The 22440-nt window shown below is 36.9% G+C and overlaps 1 protein-coding gene across 19 annotated transcripts in view; it reads right to left on the bottom strand.

Annotated features, from left to right (window-relative positions):
* The window catches only part of LOC5566523 (tyrosine-protein kinase receptor torso), a 429787-nt gene that overhangs the window by 71777 nt on the left and 335570 nt on the right, over positions 1-22440 (bottom strand). For all 19 annotated transcript variants that reach the window (XM_021845429.1, XM_021845427.1, XM_021845431.1 and 16 more), the window contains one exon: positions 7690-7829. In XM_021845429.1, coding sequence (XP_021701121.1) covers positions 7690-7829 — 140 coding nt within the window. The remainder of the gene's footprint in view (positions 1-7689; positions 7830-22440) is intronic.

The raw sequence follows: 22440 nt of genomic DNA, 5'->3' as shown, positions 1-22440 counted from the left end.
TCTATGCTTCGTTCGACCGCTGTACATTGGATATGAGCCTTGTATGCTATTGCAGTTCCTCGTCTATCATGATTGACATTGTAGACAATTTCAAAACCATACAACTCAATATTTTCGCTCTCCACCTCTTGAAATAAAATTACATCCACATCCATCAAATTAACGAAGGTCTTCAACGAGTTAATCTTATTAGTGTTTGAAATGTTGTTCAAATTGATTGTCGCAATACTGTATGATATCAATCCATTGTTTACGTTATAAGTAGTGTTAGTATTCATTTCGTCTTACTGTTTCGCTTTCTGGATTTCCGCTTTCCTGTAATCGATGAATCCGATACCATCGAACTATCACTGAAATATGGTGATTTGTCGTCGTCTTCGGACATCAACACATCAAACTGATTGATGTTGGTGTTGTCTGACGGTCCTTCGCTTGCGTTGGCCATTTCATCACTCCCACCGATGATGTTGGAAACGCGTGCTGTTTTGCTGGGAATTTTGAATTCTGAGTCTGGTTTCTGTTCTGTTACGTTGTCTGTTGATGATGTTGACGGTTGATCAGTGGTCGTGATGGGGGATCGGGAGGCCCACTTCTTGTTTAACGAGTTCAGGTTAACCATGTTCGGTCCAATCCAATCATCTGACGCTGCTCGTTTCTTTTGACCTTGACCTTGCAATACATCCGCGTAGCCCGACGAACCTCTCTGAAGCCGAGTATTGACGCTCCTCTGTGAATTGATAATTTGCACCGCTTCCGCACACTTCGCTCCGTAATGAACCTGTCGTCCACAATGCCGGCACGTTATTTGCTGGTTCTTGTACGTGACGTGAGTCGAATGACCAGCCATAAAAATGTAGGATGGAATCGAAGCGACCAGACGAATCCGCAGCTTTCTAACCCCATTCGGTATCCCTTTCAGCTGTTCCGGCGTTTCCCATACCTCACTCTTGATTGACAACACCTCTCCATATTTCGTCATCTCGTTCTTTATGTAATCGTTGTCCATCTGCGGTGGCAAATCATGTAGTCTGACCACTGTTGCACCGTCATCCATAAGTAAAGGGACAAAGACTTTCACGTTGTCGTAAGCCACCTCGTGTTTTCTGTCATGATTCTCAACAATTTCTAGCGCATAATCCAAACTATCACACTCGACGTACGTTACTCCACGTGATCCGTTGAATTGGAAAGACTTCACTCGTTGCGATGGTATCTTTATCTTGTTGAAAATCAAATCCGTGATTACCTCGACCTTGGGTTTCCTAGTCACTTCCGAAAAGTTGACCATGAACGTGTTGATTCGGGTTGTCTGTACCGGTACCGCCATGTTTGTTCACTTGTTCGCGTGTGTTATGTGTTGGTAACTGTTTGTCCCTCTTCCGAAGGCAATATTTGTATTATTCACTCACTATTGAACGTTTCGAAAGCACGTCTGCACGCATCAAAAGCCAAATCGAGACTTAGCCTGATAGTAAGAAAACTGCGCTTAAAACTCCCTGTCATTAACGACGAACGGTACCGACGCCAGTCAGTGTGACCTTCAGCGATTGAAGTAGAAGGATTTCGCCACAGCATCGCTCCACATCTCGAGCAGTCGTTACCGGATTTGGTTTTGCTGGCTGAAACCCTTCTTGGTTGTTCTACTACAGTAAAAGTAGCTATCAACTAACAGGTATAATCATTGTGCGTTGATCATTTTGCTCCACGACTTTCGTATACCAACTCGTAAAACGATAATGATTGACATTTTAACTTAAGACTAGTAGGATAATGTAGGAGTACATGTGACACTAAACATCCACGCATGCAGTATACAGCGTGAGATGATTTATACTAGCGAGCTAGATTGTCATTGTTTTAAACACATGAAATCCTAAAACTTCGCATATGTTACTGATAAGTTCAAATGAGCATTTCAATTCACATTTAACGTTTTTTAAGGTCGATGATGTTGTTCATTGAGGTTGAGCTGATGGTTTTATTGATCTCTTTGCAAAATCCATTCTGGAGAAATATATACTTTAGCTAAAACAATTTCAGTCAGTTCTCTTATAAGACACCACAAACTTTTCTTTCACCACTGTCTCCCAATTGTTTTTCATCGAATGAAGCTGACTTTTTTATTTGAATGTACAAGTCGTAATGTTACCTTATTGCGAGAAAAAGGATTGGTCGGTCAATAAACTGCAATTAGTTTAATGTGAGTAGCAGGGTCTGGTAGAAAGCATAACTGAATATACGTACATATTTTATAACGATTTTAAAGTTATTACGGTCTAACATCACTATGTAATATTTTCATCTTTGAATCAAAGCTCTAATTCACTTCTTTAAAGTATAGAGCTTTTCATCATCATATAGGTGCTGAAAAAAATATATGTTTTTATTTTTAATCGATAAAAAATATAGCAAAAACATAATAAAAAATCCATCTCAAACCATGCGGAATAACTTTTTTCTCCCACGACGAATATTTTTGACCCCATACAAACTTGTTCTTGTCTCACTTAGATCTTTCAAATGAGATATGAGTCATCTGTGTACATTCCAAGCCCAGATTTGCCCAATCTCCTTTAGTTATATTCACGATTTCTATTAACTTCAACATTAGTTAAGGCGTCCTGTCTTGTCAATTCAATTTTCTTCTGTTCAGTTTCAGCTCTGTAGAATTTTCACCGGTCGTTAGGCTGATACAAATATTAAATTTCTTTTATGTCCGAGACCACTTGGAAGGTATGAGGGGGGGGGGGGGGGGATAAAAATAAATAAGGAACAAAAAAATGAAACTGAAAAAAAGTTTTTTTTTCGAATTTTTATTTTTAATGATAGTTGTTAAACTGTTTTTAATCGTCCTCTGAATCATTGTTTAACTTGTTTTTTACTTTGTAAATTGAAAAAACCTAACTGATGTCAAAAAAATGATGAATCTTTTTTTTTCTCCCCTTCAAAATTTTCGGATTTTTGAAGGGGGGGGGGTGGTGACATAAAAGAAAATTAATATTTGTATCAGCCTTATATGTTTCTAAGAAAGTCGGATATGACATAAGATAACTCTTCGGGAGAAATTATTTTTTGGAACGGATTCTTTTTTGTGTGGATAGACCCATACCCCATTTTTATGGTTTGGACTAGCTTTACATTTACATTCCATGAGATTCCCGTGAGTTCTCTTATATTGCAACTTTTCAATCAACGTTTTCCTTTCAATCGGCTGTCCGAAGTAGACACATCAATATCGTCTGGCAATCTCTTTTAGAGAAGTTCCATGATTAGCAATAGCTTTTATCGCTTTGAGTATTGTTTTTCTTTTGAAGCACGTTCCAATTTTCTATGATAATTGCGAACCTTGTTAACTAATAGCTACCTAAAAAGAAAACACAAATTCAATCTCTAATGAGAAACTTTTTACTTGCCCCACGTGATTAGAAAATTAATGGTGTTTTAATATAGTTATTTTTATGTCTAGGTCGAATTAATCCCAAAACTTTTATTTTCAGTTTAAAACTGTCAGAGAGTACAACTTAGATGTGGTACAGAGAATTATTTTCTACAACTTTTTTCTACTGAACATATCAATACAACCCAGACAACCAGAAATCGCATGAAAGTTCACGTTGCAACTCGTTTATTCATACTAATTACATCAAACTCGCAAAACACTTCTTTTCTGAGTTCACTTGTACATTTTGTTTCGTCTCGTACACTCGCATAAAGTAAGTCGGATCAATCCGTAGCAGCTGTCAAATCAACATTTGTTATCATAAGTTGTGTCGCATAAGATCACAGGTTAGTTCGGTAGAATATTTATACACTCGCATTGTATGTTATTATTCATCACATAATATATGCACGCATATCGCCTCCACTTTTGTATGTAGAAGGCCTTTTTGCGACATCTTATAAGTGAAATTTTGCACATATAAAGCCTCCAGGTGATTTCGATATACGTACATTTTGGTTTTCTGGGAAGATTGCACGCCGCCAACTTGTAACGGAGTAATAGTTGACAGGTAGACGATCTTTTATTCTACTATGCAATAATGGTTGAAAAATCGCAGGAATCTCTTATCTATCGTAATGCTCTGAATGGCCTCAAAGGTTTACGCATGAGTTTGAAACGTGAATACATATATTCAGTAAAATATACAAATTATTTTCACTAATCCCATTTACCCACTTGCCCCGTGGTACCTCACATAAATTTGGTTTGCAATTGGCATCTTGCCCATTTCATATGTAATTTCGCTTTTGAATATTTTCAGCAAACCTTATGTAATTTGCAAGTTTGTTCTAGAAAACTTGTATGCAACGTTGCCGAATAAAGATTTCTGATCAGAAAAATGTTCGGAATAAGCAGAGCAAATATTTGACAATATTTGAATTCTGAAGGATAACACAACAAAAAGTTGTAAAATAGTGATCAATTTGCCCCCGGATTACGGTACTGAATGATTAGTTTATCCTCATTAAACCATTATACGGGCCTCTGATTATTGTTTGGTCATTACTGTTATGTGGTAATAGCAAGTTTGCATAATTTTTCAATGTAGAATTTTCAATAGCGCTGTTTAAGGAACATACATTTAGAAATGTATCATTTTCAACGTTTAATCTAGTCCCATAACGAATAAAAAATAAATTAAAAATAATTTTCTGAAATATTGTTTTAACTTCTTTTGTTCGATTCTATCTAAGACATATGGCACCTGACTAATTGTTAGATTTCTGCTCCTCTTTTATGATCTATGTGTTGTCAGAAAACCGAAAAAAAAAAATGAAAATTGAAAAGCTGGTGCTGAAGTTGTCGCACAAAATATTGCTGGCAACGCTGTTTGGCAGACCAATCAGCGGCTTATTAGTTTTGGCACGAAACTCAGATACGTTTTGTCGAGTCTCTGTCTCAGGTTTTTATTATTGCAGTAGTGCTGCATATCGTAAAGTAGAGAATAAAAAAAAATAGTCAATTGGCTATTTGCCATAGTTAAAGCTCATAGTTGATAAATGTGGAAATGCTTATATCATAAGTACATTAAGCTAAAAAGCAGAATCTGGCCCAGTAGAGGTGTAACGTCAGAAGAAAAGAGCATTTACGATGCAACATGCGCAGCGAAACACCAAACATAAATTACAGCTTGTGTTAAGAATTCATATTATAAAAACGTTTTGCGTGCATCAAATAGTTTTCAGAATAAAATTTTCATGTTATCATTTGAATAAGATCACCCCAAGAATAGCCTTACTTACTACTTATTATTTATTTGAATTTGAATTGAATTGAATTACTTTTTCTTGAGGGGATTTTCTGCCGTAGGCAGGTTCATCCCCAGTCAGGTTAAAAACAAAACAGGACAAGCCTGACAGGCCTGAGAAAAACGACAAAAATGTTGTAACTAGTCTAGGGACACATAGTTATTATATCGAGTGAGATTTAGTTAAAACTAGTTGACAAAAAGCCACAAATTAACACAGCATAAACCCGGGGGTACAATAAGGAGCCACTTCTTATGTGTCTAATATTCAGAGCGAACAAATGGACGGAACAGTTTAAAACTATTGCAGAACATGCATATCATGGGACAACAACAGCTAGTGGGTTACGATCACGTGAATTGTACAAGGACAATATATCTAAATCTTATAGTATAATCCGGCGTCCTTAATGAAGGATAGTCCATTGAAGATAGGTCGTCCTGCAGGGCTTCTCGTATGCTACCAGAAATCCCATACATCTCTCTGGGGCTATGAAAGGCTGGGCAGTTGCAGATAAAATGCTCAACTGTGTTACCCGTGTCACAGACTTCGCAGGACCGATGGAAAGGGTTTCCTGCGTAATTGTGGGACATCCTTGTGTGGCCTGTTCTCAACCGGGAGATTATTGTTTGGGCCTTCATCGACTTCAGGTCTGTCCAAGCATCGGTGCTTCGTTTAATTTTTGCAGGTAGGCCCCTCGTAAGTTTGCCCATTCTGCCTGCCATGTCTGGCGTATGGTCGATTTCACCCACCTTCGAAATTTATTATTTATTTATTTGAGCCATTCACAAGCTTTTAGAATATTTACAAAATTTCAAGTGAGTAAAATTACTCACGAGTGAGAAAATGTTAGACAACTCACTCACGAGTATGAGCGGTACAACTGAAACTCACGACTGAGTATACTCACGCGAGAGTTCAAGCTGTACAACTCATACTCGCGAGTGAGTTTGCAGTTTTCAGTGAGTACTCACGAGTTTCCCAACACTGCCTACAGATAGAGAACAGATTTTTGAGACTGCTCTGTTGTATATATTTTACGCGCTTCGGTTTGTAGAATTGTTTCGCATATTTTGTAGGAATAGGACTGAATTGGAACCCATTCGTTTATTCTTTAGTTTGATTTTTGTGTGCGCAGTAGAGATGACGACGGTGCTGGAAGAAATGCTTTGGAACATGTTGATGGTCTGCTGGTTACCACAAACATATTTGATCCATCACTCAACACCCATCAAATTCAAGCACCCTGTGTGTTGGCCATTCTCATCAAATATCGCCCCCCATATCATAACCCTTTTGTATAAAGATATCTACGAAGATCGTCGGTACTATTAATCCTCTCTATATGTTCCTCTCGACCACACATATCTACCAAACAAAAACCTTCAATGCATTCAATCACATCTCGATACCAAAACCAAACAGGGTTGACGCGCCTGTGATGGCACACGTTTGGGAGAACATTGTTGCAGAAGAGCAGATTCAGAAACGGTAATGGTCTTTGGTTTGGAGTGCTTGCCCTAGTGGCAAGTCGAGATTCAGATCATCCATTGTGCAAAAACACTAGTTCGGTTTCATATCCATTAAATCAAACGATTTTCCGATCAACTATAACAAAATATTCTTTCGACGAAGAAAAAGTCATTCGACCAAACATCCATTCGACCAAATGTCCCTTCGACGAAATGTACATTCGACCAAATGTCATTCGACTAAACGTCATTCGACTTAATGTCTCTCGACCAATTGTCCCAAAGCCCTGTTAACACACGTACAACTGACAGCACGGTGAAATAATGCATGATTTCATGACTCTTTTTGCTTGTTTCGAGTGCTGCCTTTTGCCCATATGCTAAAGATTCGACACACATTGTGAGAATCTTTTACGTGACAATCATGTCCAGGGTTATAAAAAAAACTTATTTAAGATTTTGTGAGGAGTTCTCCAAATTAATTGAGAATCTTGTCCAGGATTGCGTAAAATTATATCAATGAGAAAATTGAGATCATTTTCAGTGAGCTAGCAATCAGTGTTTTTAGCAACAAAAATAGATTTTTCATACAGTCAGGAAAAGAACATGGTAAAGAAGCTGTTGATGTGTTATAACCTCAAGTTCATAGACCAGTCGGCACGTTGATCTTATATAAGGAATTAAATTTTTCAATTTCTTTGTAATGCTAAATTACATTTCGTTTGCGGTTATATTTTGTATTGAATACATTTTTCCTACACTGCTCATGTTTGTACAGGTGACGTAAGCTATATTGTTGTTTTTAAAATAATTTCATGATGTAATTGCCAATGGCACATCCATTCAACTATACGAACATGTGCAGTTTCCATATTTATCCGCTCTTCTTCAGTTAAAATTAGACCCATGTATCAATTAAAGTTGATTGAATTAAATTTAGTTGCGATAGGTTCGACGGACCACTTACTTTGCCGTATCCTGACCGGCGCGCCAGTTCTTCTTAATACGCCGGGGATTTTGCTTTCGCTTTAGCATGATACACCCACACAGTAGTCCCCCAAGGCCGATCAGCACCACTGCCAGCATCACCAGATGAATGGGATGAAACTGAAAGAGAAAACGTATAACATTTTATTCCGGGTAACAAGTAGGTACAACCACTTTTCGGTATCAATGCCATAAATATCCAGATGAATGCGTTCGATTGGATTTAAAGAGAATTTTTTGTAAGGTGTATTAATATAAATCATGATGTCTGGGAAGTGTTCATTTATTGATTTGAGTGTTGGGTGCATGTTAGTGCGGAAGTTGAAAATGCATGCTTTCGCTCCCTGTACTGTGGTAAGAATAGACAATGTAACAGGAAATTCTTGCTCGGTTGAGCACTCGAAGATGTTGTTTGTAATTAATTGTTGTTGCTATTGTTGGCAAGGATTTCATTGTCTCATTATGTTTTAAGTTCAAATCTGAAATTGAAGATAGCACAATTATTTTTTTTCCTTATGAAAACGTTCTGTAAACTTTAATAAGGTACGGTGGGGAAAGTTGTTATAGATAAATCAATAGTTAACTTCATATTTATGTTCAGCTAAAGTGAATAATGTAATTCAAACTTTTTTGCGCTGATGTCAACTCTACTTCCTCCATCAATTCGCCTTAGAACATTAGGGTGATATCGTCGGCAAAGCCAACAATCTTAACATCCGTCGGAAGGGGCAGTCTCAGCACGTCATCGTACAGTGCATTCCATAACATCGGGCCTAGGATTGAACTTTGAGGTACTCCTGTGCGGTAATTCGAACGCTTTTCTGTCCCTCTTCTGTGTCATAGAATAGAATCCTACCATCACCAGCTTTCTAGAAGCTTTCACAACTGCACCGGTAACTTGAGGCGGTGAAGTGCGTGAGCTATTGCTTCCCAACTTGCGCTGTTGAACGCATTTTTCACATCCAGAGTGACAACCGCGCAGTAACGGATGCCGCTCCGTTTATGTTCGATTGCCACCTCAGCTGTCTGAACAACCAACTGGATAGCGTCCAGAGTAGATTTACCTTTCTTGAATCCAAACTGGTTGTTGGACAGGTCAACAACTTGCCCGTCGTATCTAGTAGACAGCTAGGTCTATAAGCCGTCTCCTGGGGGTTTCTCCGCCCTTGGTAGTAGCACCAATTTCTGTCGGATCCGCATTCACTGCCGCTTTTAGGGAAACATTCGGGATACCATTGGGTCCCGGTGCCTTGTCAGACCCGAATGATTTCACGACTTCTGTCAGCTCTACGTTCTTCACCCTCGGTACTTCTTCTCCTTCATTACCGCATACGGGCGGCTTGTGGGACTATCAAAGCATGCCCGTTTTAGACTCTTGATTTGCTTTTTGAGAGCTAACTTTGCCTCTCTGAATGCTGCACCGCGTTGTTCTCTTTGTGCTTCTGTAGGTGCGCGTTGCATTCTTCGTCTAGCCCGAAGGCAGGAATCCCTGGAGACATTCCGCTAGAAATTTCGGAAGGAATCTCTTGAGTAATTTCGCTAATCAAATCCTTTCGTGAAATTTCTGTTAAACTCCCGAGAGGAATTCTTGATAACGCTTGGAGATATTAATTCCTTGAAGAATTTCGGGAGGCATCCCTTGATCAATTCCGGGAGGACTCGCTTGAAGAATTTCTGAAGAAATCTCTTGAAGAATACCTTAAAAAACCCCTGGAAGAAAATTCTGATGGAATTCCTTAATAAATTCCGGGAGGAATCCGTAGTAAATAGTCTGATGGAACCCAGAAAAAAATCATAGAGGAATTCCTGAGGAACCTTTAGAAAAAATCCTGATAGAATCCCTGACAAAACTTCTGATGGAACCCCAGAAGGTGTTCATGATGGAGTCCCATAAGGATTTCATAAAGAAATTTTAGAAGCATTTTAAAAGGAATCCTTGGAAGAACCTCTGATGTAATCTCTGAAGGAATTCCTGATGGAATACCTAGAGAAACTTTGATAAAATTTCTGTAGGAATTCTAGGTAGAATATCCGAAAGAACTCCTAAAGGAATTCCTACAGAAACTTTTGATATTCTTAAAGGAACTCCTGATGAAATCATTGGAGAAACTCCTGATAAAATACCTAGAAGGGCTCCTGCGGTAATCCCTAGAAGAACTCCTGATGTAATGCCTAGAGGAACTCCTAATGGAATCTCTGAAGGAACTCCTGACAGGATTGGTATAGGAGTTACTGATAAAATCTCTAAAAGGGTTTCCTGATAATATGCCTGGCGAAACTCCTCATAAAATCCCAAGCGAACATCCTGATTAAATTCCTTGAGGAATCTCAGATATATTCTCCATTCTGATGGAATCCCTAGCGAATTTTCTAAAAAAAAACCGTAAGAATTCCAGGTGGAATTTCTGAAGAAACTACTGATGCAATCCCTTGAAAAACTCCTGATGTAATCCCCAGAATTACTCCTGATGTAATCCTTAGAAAAAAATGTGATGGAATCCCTGGATGAGTTCCAGGTGGAATATCTAAAGAAACTTCTGATGTAATCTCTAGGGGAACTTCTAATGGAATCTCTATAGGAACTCCTGTTGAAATTTCTGAAGAAATTACTGATAAGATTCCTGAAGGAATTCCTAATGAAATCCCTGGAGTTACTTCTTGTGGAATCCCTAAACGAAATCCTGGTGCATTTCCTTGAGGAAATTCTGATATAATCTCTAGAAGAATTTCATATGGTATCTCTGAAGAAACTTCTGATGGAATCTCTAGAAAACTTCTGATGGAAGAAATCCTGATGGAATTTCTAGAAGAATTCCTGATATAATCTCTGGAAGAACTCCTGATAGAATTTCTGGAAGAATTCCAGGTGAAATCTATGAAGGAACTATTTATGGAATCCCTGGAGGAACTCCTGATGAAAACTCCAAAGGAACTCTGATGGAAGCCCTAAAGATACCCTTGATAAAATCCATATAGGAACTCTTGATGGAATCATTGGAGGAAAATCTGATAAATTCCCTAGAAGAGTTCCTGATGAAATTTCTTCAGGAATTCCTGATGAAATCCCTGGAGGAATTCCTGACAAGATTCCTTATAGAACTCATGATAGAACCCTTGGAGCTTTGGAGGAACTCCCGATATAATCTCTGGAGGATTTCCAAGTGAAATCTCTGAAGAAACTCTTGTTGGAATCCCTGGAGGAACTCCTGATGCAATCTCTGGATAAGCTCCTGATGGAATCCTTGGAGGAATTCCTAAAGATATTATGGAAGGAACTCCTGAGAAACTATTGGAGAAACTTCTGATGAATTCCCTAGAAGGAGCTCTATAGGAACTCCTGATGAAATCCTGGAGGAATTCCTGATAAGATTCTTGATAGAACTTCTGATAGAGGAACTCCTGATGCAATCCCTAGAGCCCATCCTTTGAGGAAACCCTTAAGACATTCTTGAAGGAACTCCTGATGAAATCATTGGAGGAACTAGTGATGAATTCCCTAAAAGAATTCCGGATGCAATCCCTATAGGAACTTCTGATGAAATCCCTGGAGGAATCCCTGATAAGATTCCTGATGGAACTCCTGATAGATTTCTTAGAGGAACTCCTTATGATATCCCTAGAAGAAATCCTGACGAAACTCCTCTAGGAACTCCTAAAATAATCTCCAGAGGAACTCCTAAAATAATCTCTAGCGGAATTCCTGATAGAATCTCTTGAGGAATTCCAGGTAAAATCCCAGAAGGAACTCTTGATGGAATTCCTGGAGAAACTCCTGATGTAATCCCTAAAAGGACTCTGATGAAAGCCTTAAAGATACTCCTGATAGAATCCCTGGAGGAATTGCTGATGGAATCTTGGAAGGAACTCCTGATGGAATCATTGGAGGAACTCCTAACGGAATTCTTACAAAAACTCCTGATAAAATTCCTAGAGGAGTTCCAGGTGCAATCGCTGAGGGAATTATTGATAGAATCCCTAAAGGAAATCCTAATGGAATTCCTGGAAGAATATCTAATGAAATCCTCATGATGGAATCCCTAGAGGAACTTCCGATGGAATCCATAGAGGAACATCCGATGGAATCCCTAAAGAAACTCCTAATGGAAACCTTGATGGAACTCCTGATGTAATCCTTCGTAGAACTCATGATTGAAACTTTAGCAGTACTCCTGATGGAATTCTTGGAGGAAATTTTGATGGAGTTCCTGGTGGAACTTCTGATGAAATCCCTGGAGGAATCCCTGATAAGATACCTGATGGAACTCCTGATAGAATTCTTAGAAGAACTCCTTATGATATCCCTAGAAAGAATCAAGTTTCTTTAAACTTCTGATGTAATCTCTAGGAGAACTTCTGGTGGAATCTCTATAGGAACTCCTGTTGAAATTTCTGAAGAAATTACTGATAAGATTCCTAAAGGAATTCCTAATGAAATTCCTGGAGTAACTTCTTGTGGAATCCCTAAACGAAATCCTGGTGCATTTCCTTGAGGAAATCCTGATATAACCTCTAGAAGAATTTCATATGGTATCTCTGAAGAAACTTCTGAGAAAACTTCTCTAGAAAACTTCTGATGGAAGAAATCCTGATGGAATTTCTAGAAGAATTCCTGATATAATCTCTGGAAGAACTCCTGATAGAATTTCTGGAAGAATTCCAGGTGAAATCTATGAAGGAACTATTTATGGAATCCCTTGAGGAACTCCTGATGAAAACTCCAAAGGAACTCTGATGGAAGCCCTAAAGATACTCTTGATGGAATCCATATAGGAACTCTTGATGGAATCATTGGAGGAAAATCTGATAAATTCCCTAGAAGAGTTCCTGATGAAATTTCTTCAGGAATTCCTGATGAAATCCCTGGAGGAATTCCTGACAAGATTCCTTATAGAACTCATGATAGAACCCTTGGAGCTTTGGAGGAACTCCCGATATAATCTCTGGAGGATTTCCAAGTGAAATCTCTGAAGAAACTCTTGTTGGAATCCCTGGAGGAACTCCTGATGCAATCTCTGGATAAGCTCCTGATGGAATCCTTGGAGGAATTCCTAAAGATATTATGGAAGGAACTCCTGAGAAGCTATTGGAGAAACTTCTGATGAATTCCCTAGAAGGAGCTCTATAGGAACTCCTGATGAAATCCTGGAGGAATTCCTGATAAGATTCTTGATAGAACTTCTGATAGAGGAACTCCTGATGCAATCCCTAGAGCACATCCTTTGAGGAAACCCTTAAGACATTCTTGAAGGAACTCCTGATGAAATCATTGGAGGAACTAGTGATGAATTCCCTAAAAGAATTCCGGATGCAATCCCTATAGGAACTTCTGATGAAATCCCTGGAGGAATCCCTGATAAGATTCCTGATGGAACTCCTGATAGATTTCTTAGAGGAACTCCTTATGATATCCCTAGAAGAAATCCTGACGAAACTCCTCTAGGAACTCCTAAAATAATCTCCAGAGGAACTCCTAAAATAATCTCTAGCGGAATTCCTGATAGAATCTCTTGAGGAATTCCAGGTAAAATCCCAGAAGGAACTCTTGATGGAATTCCTGGAGAAACTCCTGATGTAATCCCTAAAAGGACTCTGATGAAAGCCTTAAAGATACTCCTGATAGAATCCCTGGAGGAATTGCTGATGGAATCTTGGAAGGAACTCCTGATGGAATTCTTGGAGGAAATTTTGATGGAGTTCCTGGTGGAACTTCTGATGAAATCCCTGGAGGAATCCCTGATAAGATACCTGATGGAACTCCTGATAGAATTCTTAGAAGAACTCCTTATGATATCCCTAGAAAAAATCATGATGAAATTCCTCGAGGAACTCCTAAAATAATCTCAAGAGGAATTCCTGATAGAATTTCTTGAGGAATTCCAGGTGAAATCCCAGAAGGAACTCTTGATGGAATCCCTGGAGGAACTCCTGATGAAACCCTCCATAGAGCTCATGATTGAAACTTTAGCAGTACTCCTGATGGAGTTCCTGGAGGAAATTTTGTTGGAGTTCCTGGTGGAATCTCTGATGGAATACCTAGTGAAATCCTTACAACTTCTGATAGAAACTCTCCTGATGGAATCTCTTGAATAACTTTAAAAGGATCCCCTTTGACTTGCCACCCATCTGCATCCGCATCTTGTCCGTTTGTATCGCGACCAGTATGCCATAATCAGGATCTTACTGGCATCAATCCACTCTACTTTAAATAAAAAAAAACTGAATTTGGATCTTATTCTTCATGTACCATCACGCCGATATCACTTCCAATTTCGGCAAAATTGCACGGAAATGGAAAGTGTCAATAAACTTTTCGTGCGATACCCATCCAATCATATTTCGATTCTTTCTCAGATTGTCTCATTTCCTTGCATATGGCCAAACATAAAATGAAAAGCGACAGAATTACTGCCACCTGAATGGTTCATCTTCAGCAGAATTGATTCAAGAGCGTGAATAGAATCTCAAGAGTGCTGCTAACCCTATGAGGGAGCTTTTCGTTGGAGGTGACATCAAGTCGCACGGAAGGATGGCAACACAATTTAGACTATGTATAGCCATCGTCGAATTTCAAACAAATTTCAAACTCGTTTGCCTTGCCTTGCGAAAGTCACCCGCTTCATGCGAAAAGGACTTTCTTGGTGTGCATGCAATAGGTGTACGCTAAAAACAGCTCACACATCCGGGATGTGAGATTCAGATAGAATCAGGCCAGACAGCATGTTCATGAAATTCAATTTCACACAATGTGTAAACTAGATTTGAGACAAAAATGGTACATATTCCATTTATGTGCATGATTTTAAGCTACATGGGTTTTTGTAACTATCAAGTTAAATCAAATCAAATCAATGTTCGTATCTATACGCATTGGCGTAGCTAGGATTTTTTCTGGAGGGGGCCTAGGGGGGCCCCTAGCAAATACTTGTTTTACAGAAGTAATGTTGGTCGCAAAAATCACGATTATCATAAATTTCGTATACAAATACAAATACAAAAATGTTTCAAGAATTCTAGCAAAACACCTCACAATAAATGTCCTTTGTGTTTCTTGCTTGATTTTTCAGTTATTCAACCATATGCTTTGAAGAGATTTCTCGGAGAAGGGAATTTTGTCATGAATTCTTCTTCTTTCTGGCGTTACGTCCCAACTGGGACAAAGCCTGCTTCTCAGATTAGTGTTCTTATGAGCACTTCCACAGTTATTAACTGAGAGCTTTCTTTGCCGATTGACCATTTTTGCATGTGTATATCGTGTGGCAGGTACGAAGATACTCTATGCCCTGGGAATCGAGAAAATTTCCTTTACGAAAAGATCCTCGACCAGCGGGATTCGAACCCACGACCCTCAGCATGGTCATGCTGAATAGCTACCGCTACGGCTATCTGGGCCCCTTTGTCATGAATTATGTACATAATTTTCAGTGCTTTCTCCAAGAACTTCTCCACCAGTTATCACTGAGTTTGTGCTGGGATTCCCACGGAAAATTATTCTAAGACTTTCTGATTTCACTAGAAAATTTCTCGAAGAATCTCTATCGAATTGTTTAAAAAATCTCTTGAAGAATTCCACCAGAGAGTGCATTGTTTGTCATTTCTCCTGGAAGGTACTAGGTACTTAGTACATATAAATTCCAATTGCTAGTTTAAAGTATCCTCCTGTGTTCATTAATAGTTTGTTTAGGATTTTCAGAAATTCTAAACATTTCTCCAAAAAATAGTACAAAAAAATCTAGGAGTCTCACCAAAAACGTCTTCAAAATCACCATGCAAGGATTCATTTCACGAATTCTTCAGAGAGTTCGTTAATAGTTATTCCAACTTTGCTTTTGAAGTTTCTTCTAAAGTTTCTCTACAGGATTGTTTGAAAAAGCGCAGCAAAAATTATCCAAACTGCCTGCAAAAAAACTAAATGACTCTTCCACGTGTTACTTTAAGGATTGCTCGTAATATTTCACAAGAATTTTAAAAGCAATAAAAAGAATTTAATTGGGAAAATGTTATTCATGATTTCGCAGAGAAGTTCTCCGATAATCTATCTGTATGTTTTCATAGATAATTATTTTTCTAAAATCAAAGATCAACATGTCGCATTCCTTCAAAACTCGAAATTATTATTATTATTATTATTTCAAATGCCTAACTAAGTGATGTTCAAACAATTCTTACATTCCTATAAAATTCCTAGCGGAATGCGTTAAACTGTTCTTTCAAAAACTTTTCCGCGAAAATACTCAAAGATTTCCCCGAGTAATTTGTTCAGGGATTTCTTAGAAATTATGTCATTGATTCCCTAACATTCTTACGAAAAATTTACCAAAGATTCATCTAACAAGGGAAGGTCACGATGGTGTTACACGGGGTTTTCAACCAGACTATTTTTGTTAGATTCTTCATGTTGAAATATGAAAAACCCCAAAGCCTTTCGGGTGATGGACCAGTGGTGTAGCCAGGAGGGGCTCTGGAAGGGGTAATTTTATACGATTATAATATTATTGAGTTAATTGAAAATTTGCCGAAAAGATTTTTTCAGTATTTATTATGAAAGTAGGGAACAGAATTCACATTAATGTATGTTTATAATGTACTTTTTCATGCCATAGGCGTAACTAGGATGGGTTCTTCTTGACATACTTTTCCAGTAAAACCAAGTTGTATTCCGTTCACTTCATAGTTTTCTAATATCTATCATAGAACCCAAGTTAAACTTAATGTTTTTTTTCGTAGTGTAGTCAGAAGAGCTTGCAAAGGGGCCAGTTGAATGATGAGGAAAATATGGAGATACAAATAGTACTGACTAGATATACTGTCAAGAAATTCCTCCGAGGACATAAATGGGACTATTTTCCAGATTGCAAATAGGTGTAGAATTGCAAAGTTTGTTGGGATACGAACACGTAGTGCAGCCAATAAAGGCATAAATGTTAGCAAATTTTGGTATATATTTTTTCAGATTATTTTCTAATTTTCCAAATATATTGATGATTATAGTTTGCTTGATTTAATTGTAAAAAATAAGGGACAGCTGTATAATAATTGATGCATTTCATTATTTACATAACTCTAATTCTAGTATTTCACTAATATTTCATCAATTCCCTCATTTCCACTTGTATGTAAATTTGTTTTCATCGTTTACTGGTCTTTATCTCTCTATTCAGCGTCCTTTACATTTTCCCAAGTAGAATAAAATAGCCTAAGAATTGCAGGGATTGCATTCATTTTCTTCCCTTATCTACCTATCTCCTAAATCGCTATTTCTTTCTCTTGATACATTTTTTTCTGAATAGAGAAGGTCACGATGGTGTTTCATATGGTGTAACTCTACTGTTTTTCAGAACGGGCTTGTGTTCAGTCACTGGTCAGAATAAAAAAATCATCATAACACATTGAAGATAACTAAAAATGTAAACAGGGGAAAATAAGGGTAAGCTCCGAGGTTTTGACGAGCCTAGTTTGTCCAATAATCTACTTGGGGAAATGCAAAATATTCTGGAGAGGGATAATGACTAGTGCTAAGCTACAAACAATCAGTTATACTGCACATAAAAATAGTTGCGAAAAAGTAAAAATTTGTAATATTTTGTTTTTTTTTTTAGTGTTTTGTAACAGCGTCATATATTTTTACCGACCTTAATACCCGAACATATCACCAATTTCTTCCAAAAGCGTTACGTAATTTAAAGATAGAGTAAAACCATTTTACGTTTGTTTGGCATTGTGAGTGACGTAAATTTTCTTGCAATACAACTGTCTCTTATTTTGTTTTAATTAACCAGCTTACAAACAGAACACATTAGTTGCATAACAGATTAAAAAAAAAAAAAAAAAATGAGAAAAGTTTAAGTGGCAAAATGTATTCATATTGGTCCCTTACTGGCTACACTACTGCTTCATTCTTGACAATCCCTTTCAAATTGCACTAATGGAAAAAAAATGCATGTCTTCTTAGGATGAAATAAGAAAACCATGGAATGCTCAAAATATCAACACTGAAACAAATTTGGTTTTATTCGAATAATATATCAAGAAAAACCCATCCTGTTTATGCCTATGGCATGAAAAAAATACATTAGAAACATACATCAATGTGAATTCTGTTCTCTACCATCACAACAAATACTGAAAATATCTTTTCGTCAAATTTTCAATTAACTCTATAATATTATATACGCACAAAATTGCCCCTTTCAGAGCCCCTCCTGGCTACACCACTGGTCCATCACCCGAAAGGCTTTGGGGTTTTTCATATTTCGACATGTAGAATCTAACAAAATTAGTCCGGTTGGAAACCCCGTGTAACACCATCGTGACCTTCCCTTGTAAGCAAACGTTCCCACTTAGAAAATTTACAGATATTGTAGACATCCTCGAATGTTTTCTGACGATGTACCATGCAGGGTCTTAATTCTTCATCTGTTTCGAGCGTCTGTGTCGATCTTTGTTCCGGCCACTTTATTTCCGGCTGATAGAGGAAGTCGGGTCCTTGGAACCAGCGAGACGTTACATCCGTGCTGGGTCCCTTGCCCCATTTAGTTGCATCGTCAGCTGGGTTATGTTGTGTTGGGACTAGTGTTTTGGTACCGGGAGTACCGGTACTACCGACCATTTTTTGGTACAGAAATACCGGTACCGGAGAGCACTGAGTACCGGTATTTTCGGTACTGATGAAAAATCTAATAACCGTTTGAATCAACAAATTCCTTCACAATAAATGGTACGTAAGTTTGGAAAAGTTTGTTGATGGTGAATTTCTCAGGTCGATCAAGAAACATTCACATACAGGCCTATTCGAATCATAATCTTTCCAGCACTAAGGACGGTTTATCTCCGTACATAAAACGTTAAAGGCACGCTCATTGTTTGCATCTTGTAAAACATTTTTTTGAACATCTAAATTAAAACTTAAATTATTGAACGGAAATGATTCAGTAATTATTCAGAATTATTAATTGCCGAATACAAATGAAGTTTCTAATGGTGAATATCAAGCTTTCTAGACAACTAGGTACAAACAATATCAGGATATTGAAGCATTTAAAGGTGCTTCAATTATGATACAAAGGTTGATATAAATTGTTGGAATAATTCGTGAATTGCGAATCTGTTCAAAACGAAAAAAATGTTGACACTTCAGGATGCATGGGCAACAATTCGAGATGCATCCAGATGGGCTAGGAAAGAAATTTCTCCGTGTCTGAAAGTTTAGTTATATAAATACACAAGTATGGCAGTTAAACATTGACCTTTCAACAAGCTTTGCATTTTTAAATCCTTTTTACCGTATTAATTTTACCGTATTAAATTTTAGACTTGTTGATTGTTCCGTTGTCTACAAGATTATCTTTATTTAGAATCATTTTTACTTACAAGAAGTCTTACAATCATTGAATTGCTTATGTTCTAAAAGTGTTCTAAAAGAGGCGGTACTTGGAGTTAACTTTTGGTATGTAAATATAAGCCAATCAGAATTTAGCACTATGCATTATAAGCGAAAAGAAATATAACCATTGGCCTCTTGCATCGTGAGAACGATGCACTTGGCGTAGGCAAGGAGATCGAATTACGCTATTGCATATATCGATTGTCTGGAATGATCGTTGGCGTCAGAGTGTAGTGACAATGACATGGGTCATTGCCTGAGTTGTAATTTGGAAAAGGTTGGCAATAATTTGGTTTGAATGTTAGCATGATATGAATGCTTGGGAATTGTGAAGTAAGGTTTTTATGATCGTGGGAAGGTTCAGCATTTCAGTTGATGTGAAATTTAGTTTTACTGTTTTATGCTTTTCACACTCTTAAGGATTTGTGAGAGCTAGGAAACGTTCTGTAATTTGATATTCTTTATGAACATCGGAACATGAACATGTTCTAATGCTTGAGATGAATTATTTATGTTTTTTGAATATTAACTTTGTAATGCAAGTCTATCATGCTACACCTCCACCCTTCGGGAGAGTAATGTATCGAAGAAAATTTACTCGTGTATAGCTATGCTCCAAATACCGTTTACATAAAAAATATACTTATTTGATCCTATCGAATTTCAAGCTTCTTAGTGTTATTCTAAGAAATTTTACCTACCCCATTTGATTGTCATTTTTTTTTTGTGTTTTATTCTCTTTTTTATGGGTGTTAGGCTCGGTGGATCTCTTTTGTATTAAAATTTATTGTTAGTTATCGATACAATGATTAAATCAAAACTTTGTGTTTTTTTTTTTTTTTTTTTTTTTTTTTTATGCTTTAATAAGTCGATTTTTGTGAACTGTAATATTCTCATTATTTTGTGTCAAATAGTGATTAATTTTACAATTTGGGTCATTGATTTCGACTATTTTATAAGGTCCTGAATAAAATGAATCAAGTTTTTTTCTGTTTTCTACGGTTAAATATACTAAATCTCCAATATTTAGATTTATTGGGTTGATATTTTGATTTGCTTGATTTGTTCGTATTAATTTTTGATCAATTAATTTTCTTCTAGCGATTTCATTTGATTTCTGAATTTTAAATTTAAGTTCATGATAATAGTCCTCGTAGTTATAAAGTGGTTCTATGCCTTTTTCGTATATTTCGTTGGGTAGTTGAGCTTTTCTGCCAAAAACTAATTCAAATGGTGTAAATTGATGATCTGAATGTGGAGTGGTGTTATAGGAAAAACTGTAAAATTTTAACCAATCATCCCAATCTGTATGGTGTTCATTTGTAAAAGATCTCAGATATTCATTCAAACATCTGTGATTTCTCTCTAATGAACCAATAGTTTGGGGATGATAAGCCGTTGAAAAGTTTTGTTTAATTTCCAAAATTTTGCAAATTTGTTCTAAGGTTTGATTTTTAAATTCGGTTCCTTGATCTGACCTCAATTCAAGGAAATTTCCGTACACTAATATGAAATGATCGACTAATGCCTTGGCAATGACATTAGCTTCTTTGCTTGCCGTTGGTATTAAAACAACATACTTCGTTAAATCACATTGGATTGTAACTATGTATCTATTTTTGTTATTACTTAATGGAAGTGGTCCAACTGTATCAATTGAAATCACTTCAAATGGTGTGGAAGGTGTTGTGGTAACTATCATATTTTCTTTAGTATGTTTAGTAATTTTATTTTTTTTACATAATTCACAGGATTTTACGAACTGTGATATGCAACCTTTCATATCCTTCCATTTATATTTTTCTCTTATCTTGAGATAAAGTCTATGTTGTCCAATATGACCTCCTAATGGGGTCTCATGGTTAATTCTAATTATTTCATGTATTTCATTTTTATCCGTTATGAATTTTGGCGGATTGTAAATTATTATTTGCACGTGTCTAACTTTTTCATTTGTTATTTTTTTGAAAATATTTATAGGCCATAACTTGAAAAGTTCATTATCCGAAGATAAAGCAATCTTTTTAATTTTCATCGTAAGTAATAATTTCTCTAATTTCAGAAGAGCAAACTCAAGTGTTTGACTTCCGTTTGTTATAAACTGTTGTTGCACTGATGCAACACGTTTTTTACTGTTCTTTGAAAAAATTATCATTTCAAGAACATTGTTATCATAACTAATTCTTAACTTATGCAATTTGTTGGTAATGCTTGGATTTTCAGTTACGTAAGTAGAGAGGTGATCAGGCTCTTTACTAACAGTAACCTTTGGTGTTTCTGCGGGTGTTGTAGTTTGATTTTGTTCTCGGGTCATTGCTCTTGTATTAACCTTCAAAATATTTATATTTTTCAATTCTTCAGACGTTGTGACAATACGTGACAGTGCGTCTGCGATTACATTAGCTTTGCCTTGTATGTATTCTACGACAAAGTCAAATTCTTCTAAGTCTAAACGCATATTTGTGAGTTTCGAGTTTGGATTTTTCATTCCAAACAGGAATACTAGCGGTCTATGGTCTGTTCTTACAACGAACTTTTTTCCATACAAATAAGGTTTAAAGTAGTTAATAGCCCAATGTATCGCTGTTAACTCTTTCAAAATTACTGGTTTATTTTTTTCTCCTTTCGTAAAGGTTTTACTTGCGAAAGCTATCGGTAGCTCGCTATTTTCAAATTGTTGAGACAGTACTGCTCCACAAGCAATGTCTGAAGCATCTGTCGTCAAAATAAATTGTTTATTAAAATCAGGATATTGAAGAATCATTGGTGACATTAAATAATTGCGTAATGATTCGAATGAATATTGACATTCATCCGTCCACATAAATTTTGAATTTTTCTTAAGTAAATTATTCAAAGGACTAGCAATTTTTGCAAAGTTTGGAACAAATTTCCTGTAGTAATTGCAGAAAGCTACAAATCGTCTAACATCATCCGCATTGGATGGAACTGGATAATTTTTAATTGTATCAAATTTAGAAGGATCAGGTAATATTCCTTTATCAGTTATTTTGTGACCTAGATAAGTCACTTCTGATTGAAAAAATTTACATTTACTTAGATTGAGTTTTAAATTATAGTGTCTCAATCTGTCAAAAACTTGTGTAAGATTCATTAGATGGTGGTTTACTGAACAACCAATCACAATGATGTCATCAATATAAATAAAAGCTAATTCGGGTGTCAATCCAGCCATGGCGATTGTCATCATACGCTGGAAACTATTTGGACTTATATTTAATCCAAATGGTAAACGCGTAAAATGATAATGTCCAGACTGTGTTGAAAACGCTGTGAATTTTCTTGAGTTCTCATCTAGTGGGATTTGATGAAAACCAGACATCAAGTCCA

This window comes from Aedes aegypti, chromosome 2 (genome assembly GCF_002204515.2).
Source record: "Aedes aegypti strain LVP_AGWG chromosome 2, AaegL5.0 Primary Assembly, whole genome shotgun sequence".
NCBI lineage: Eukaryota > Metazoa > Arthropoda > Insecta > Diptera > Culicidae > Aedes > Aedes aegypti.
The sequence above is the reverse complement of the archived record's forward strand: the minus strand, read 5'-3'. Positions and strand labels throughout refer to the sequence as shown.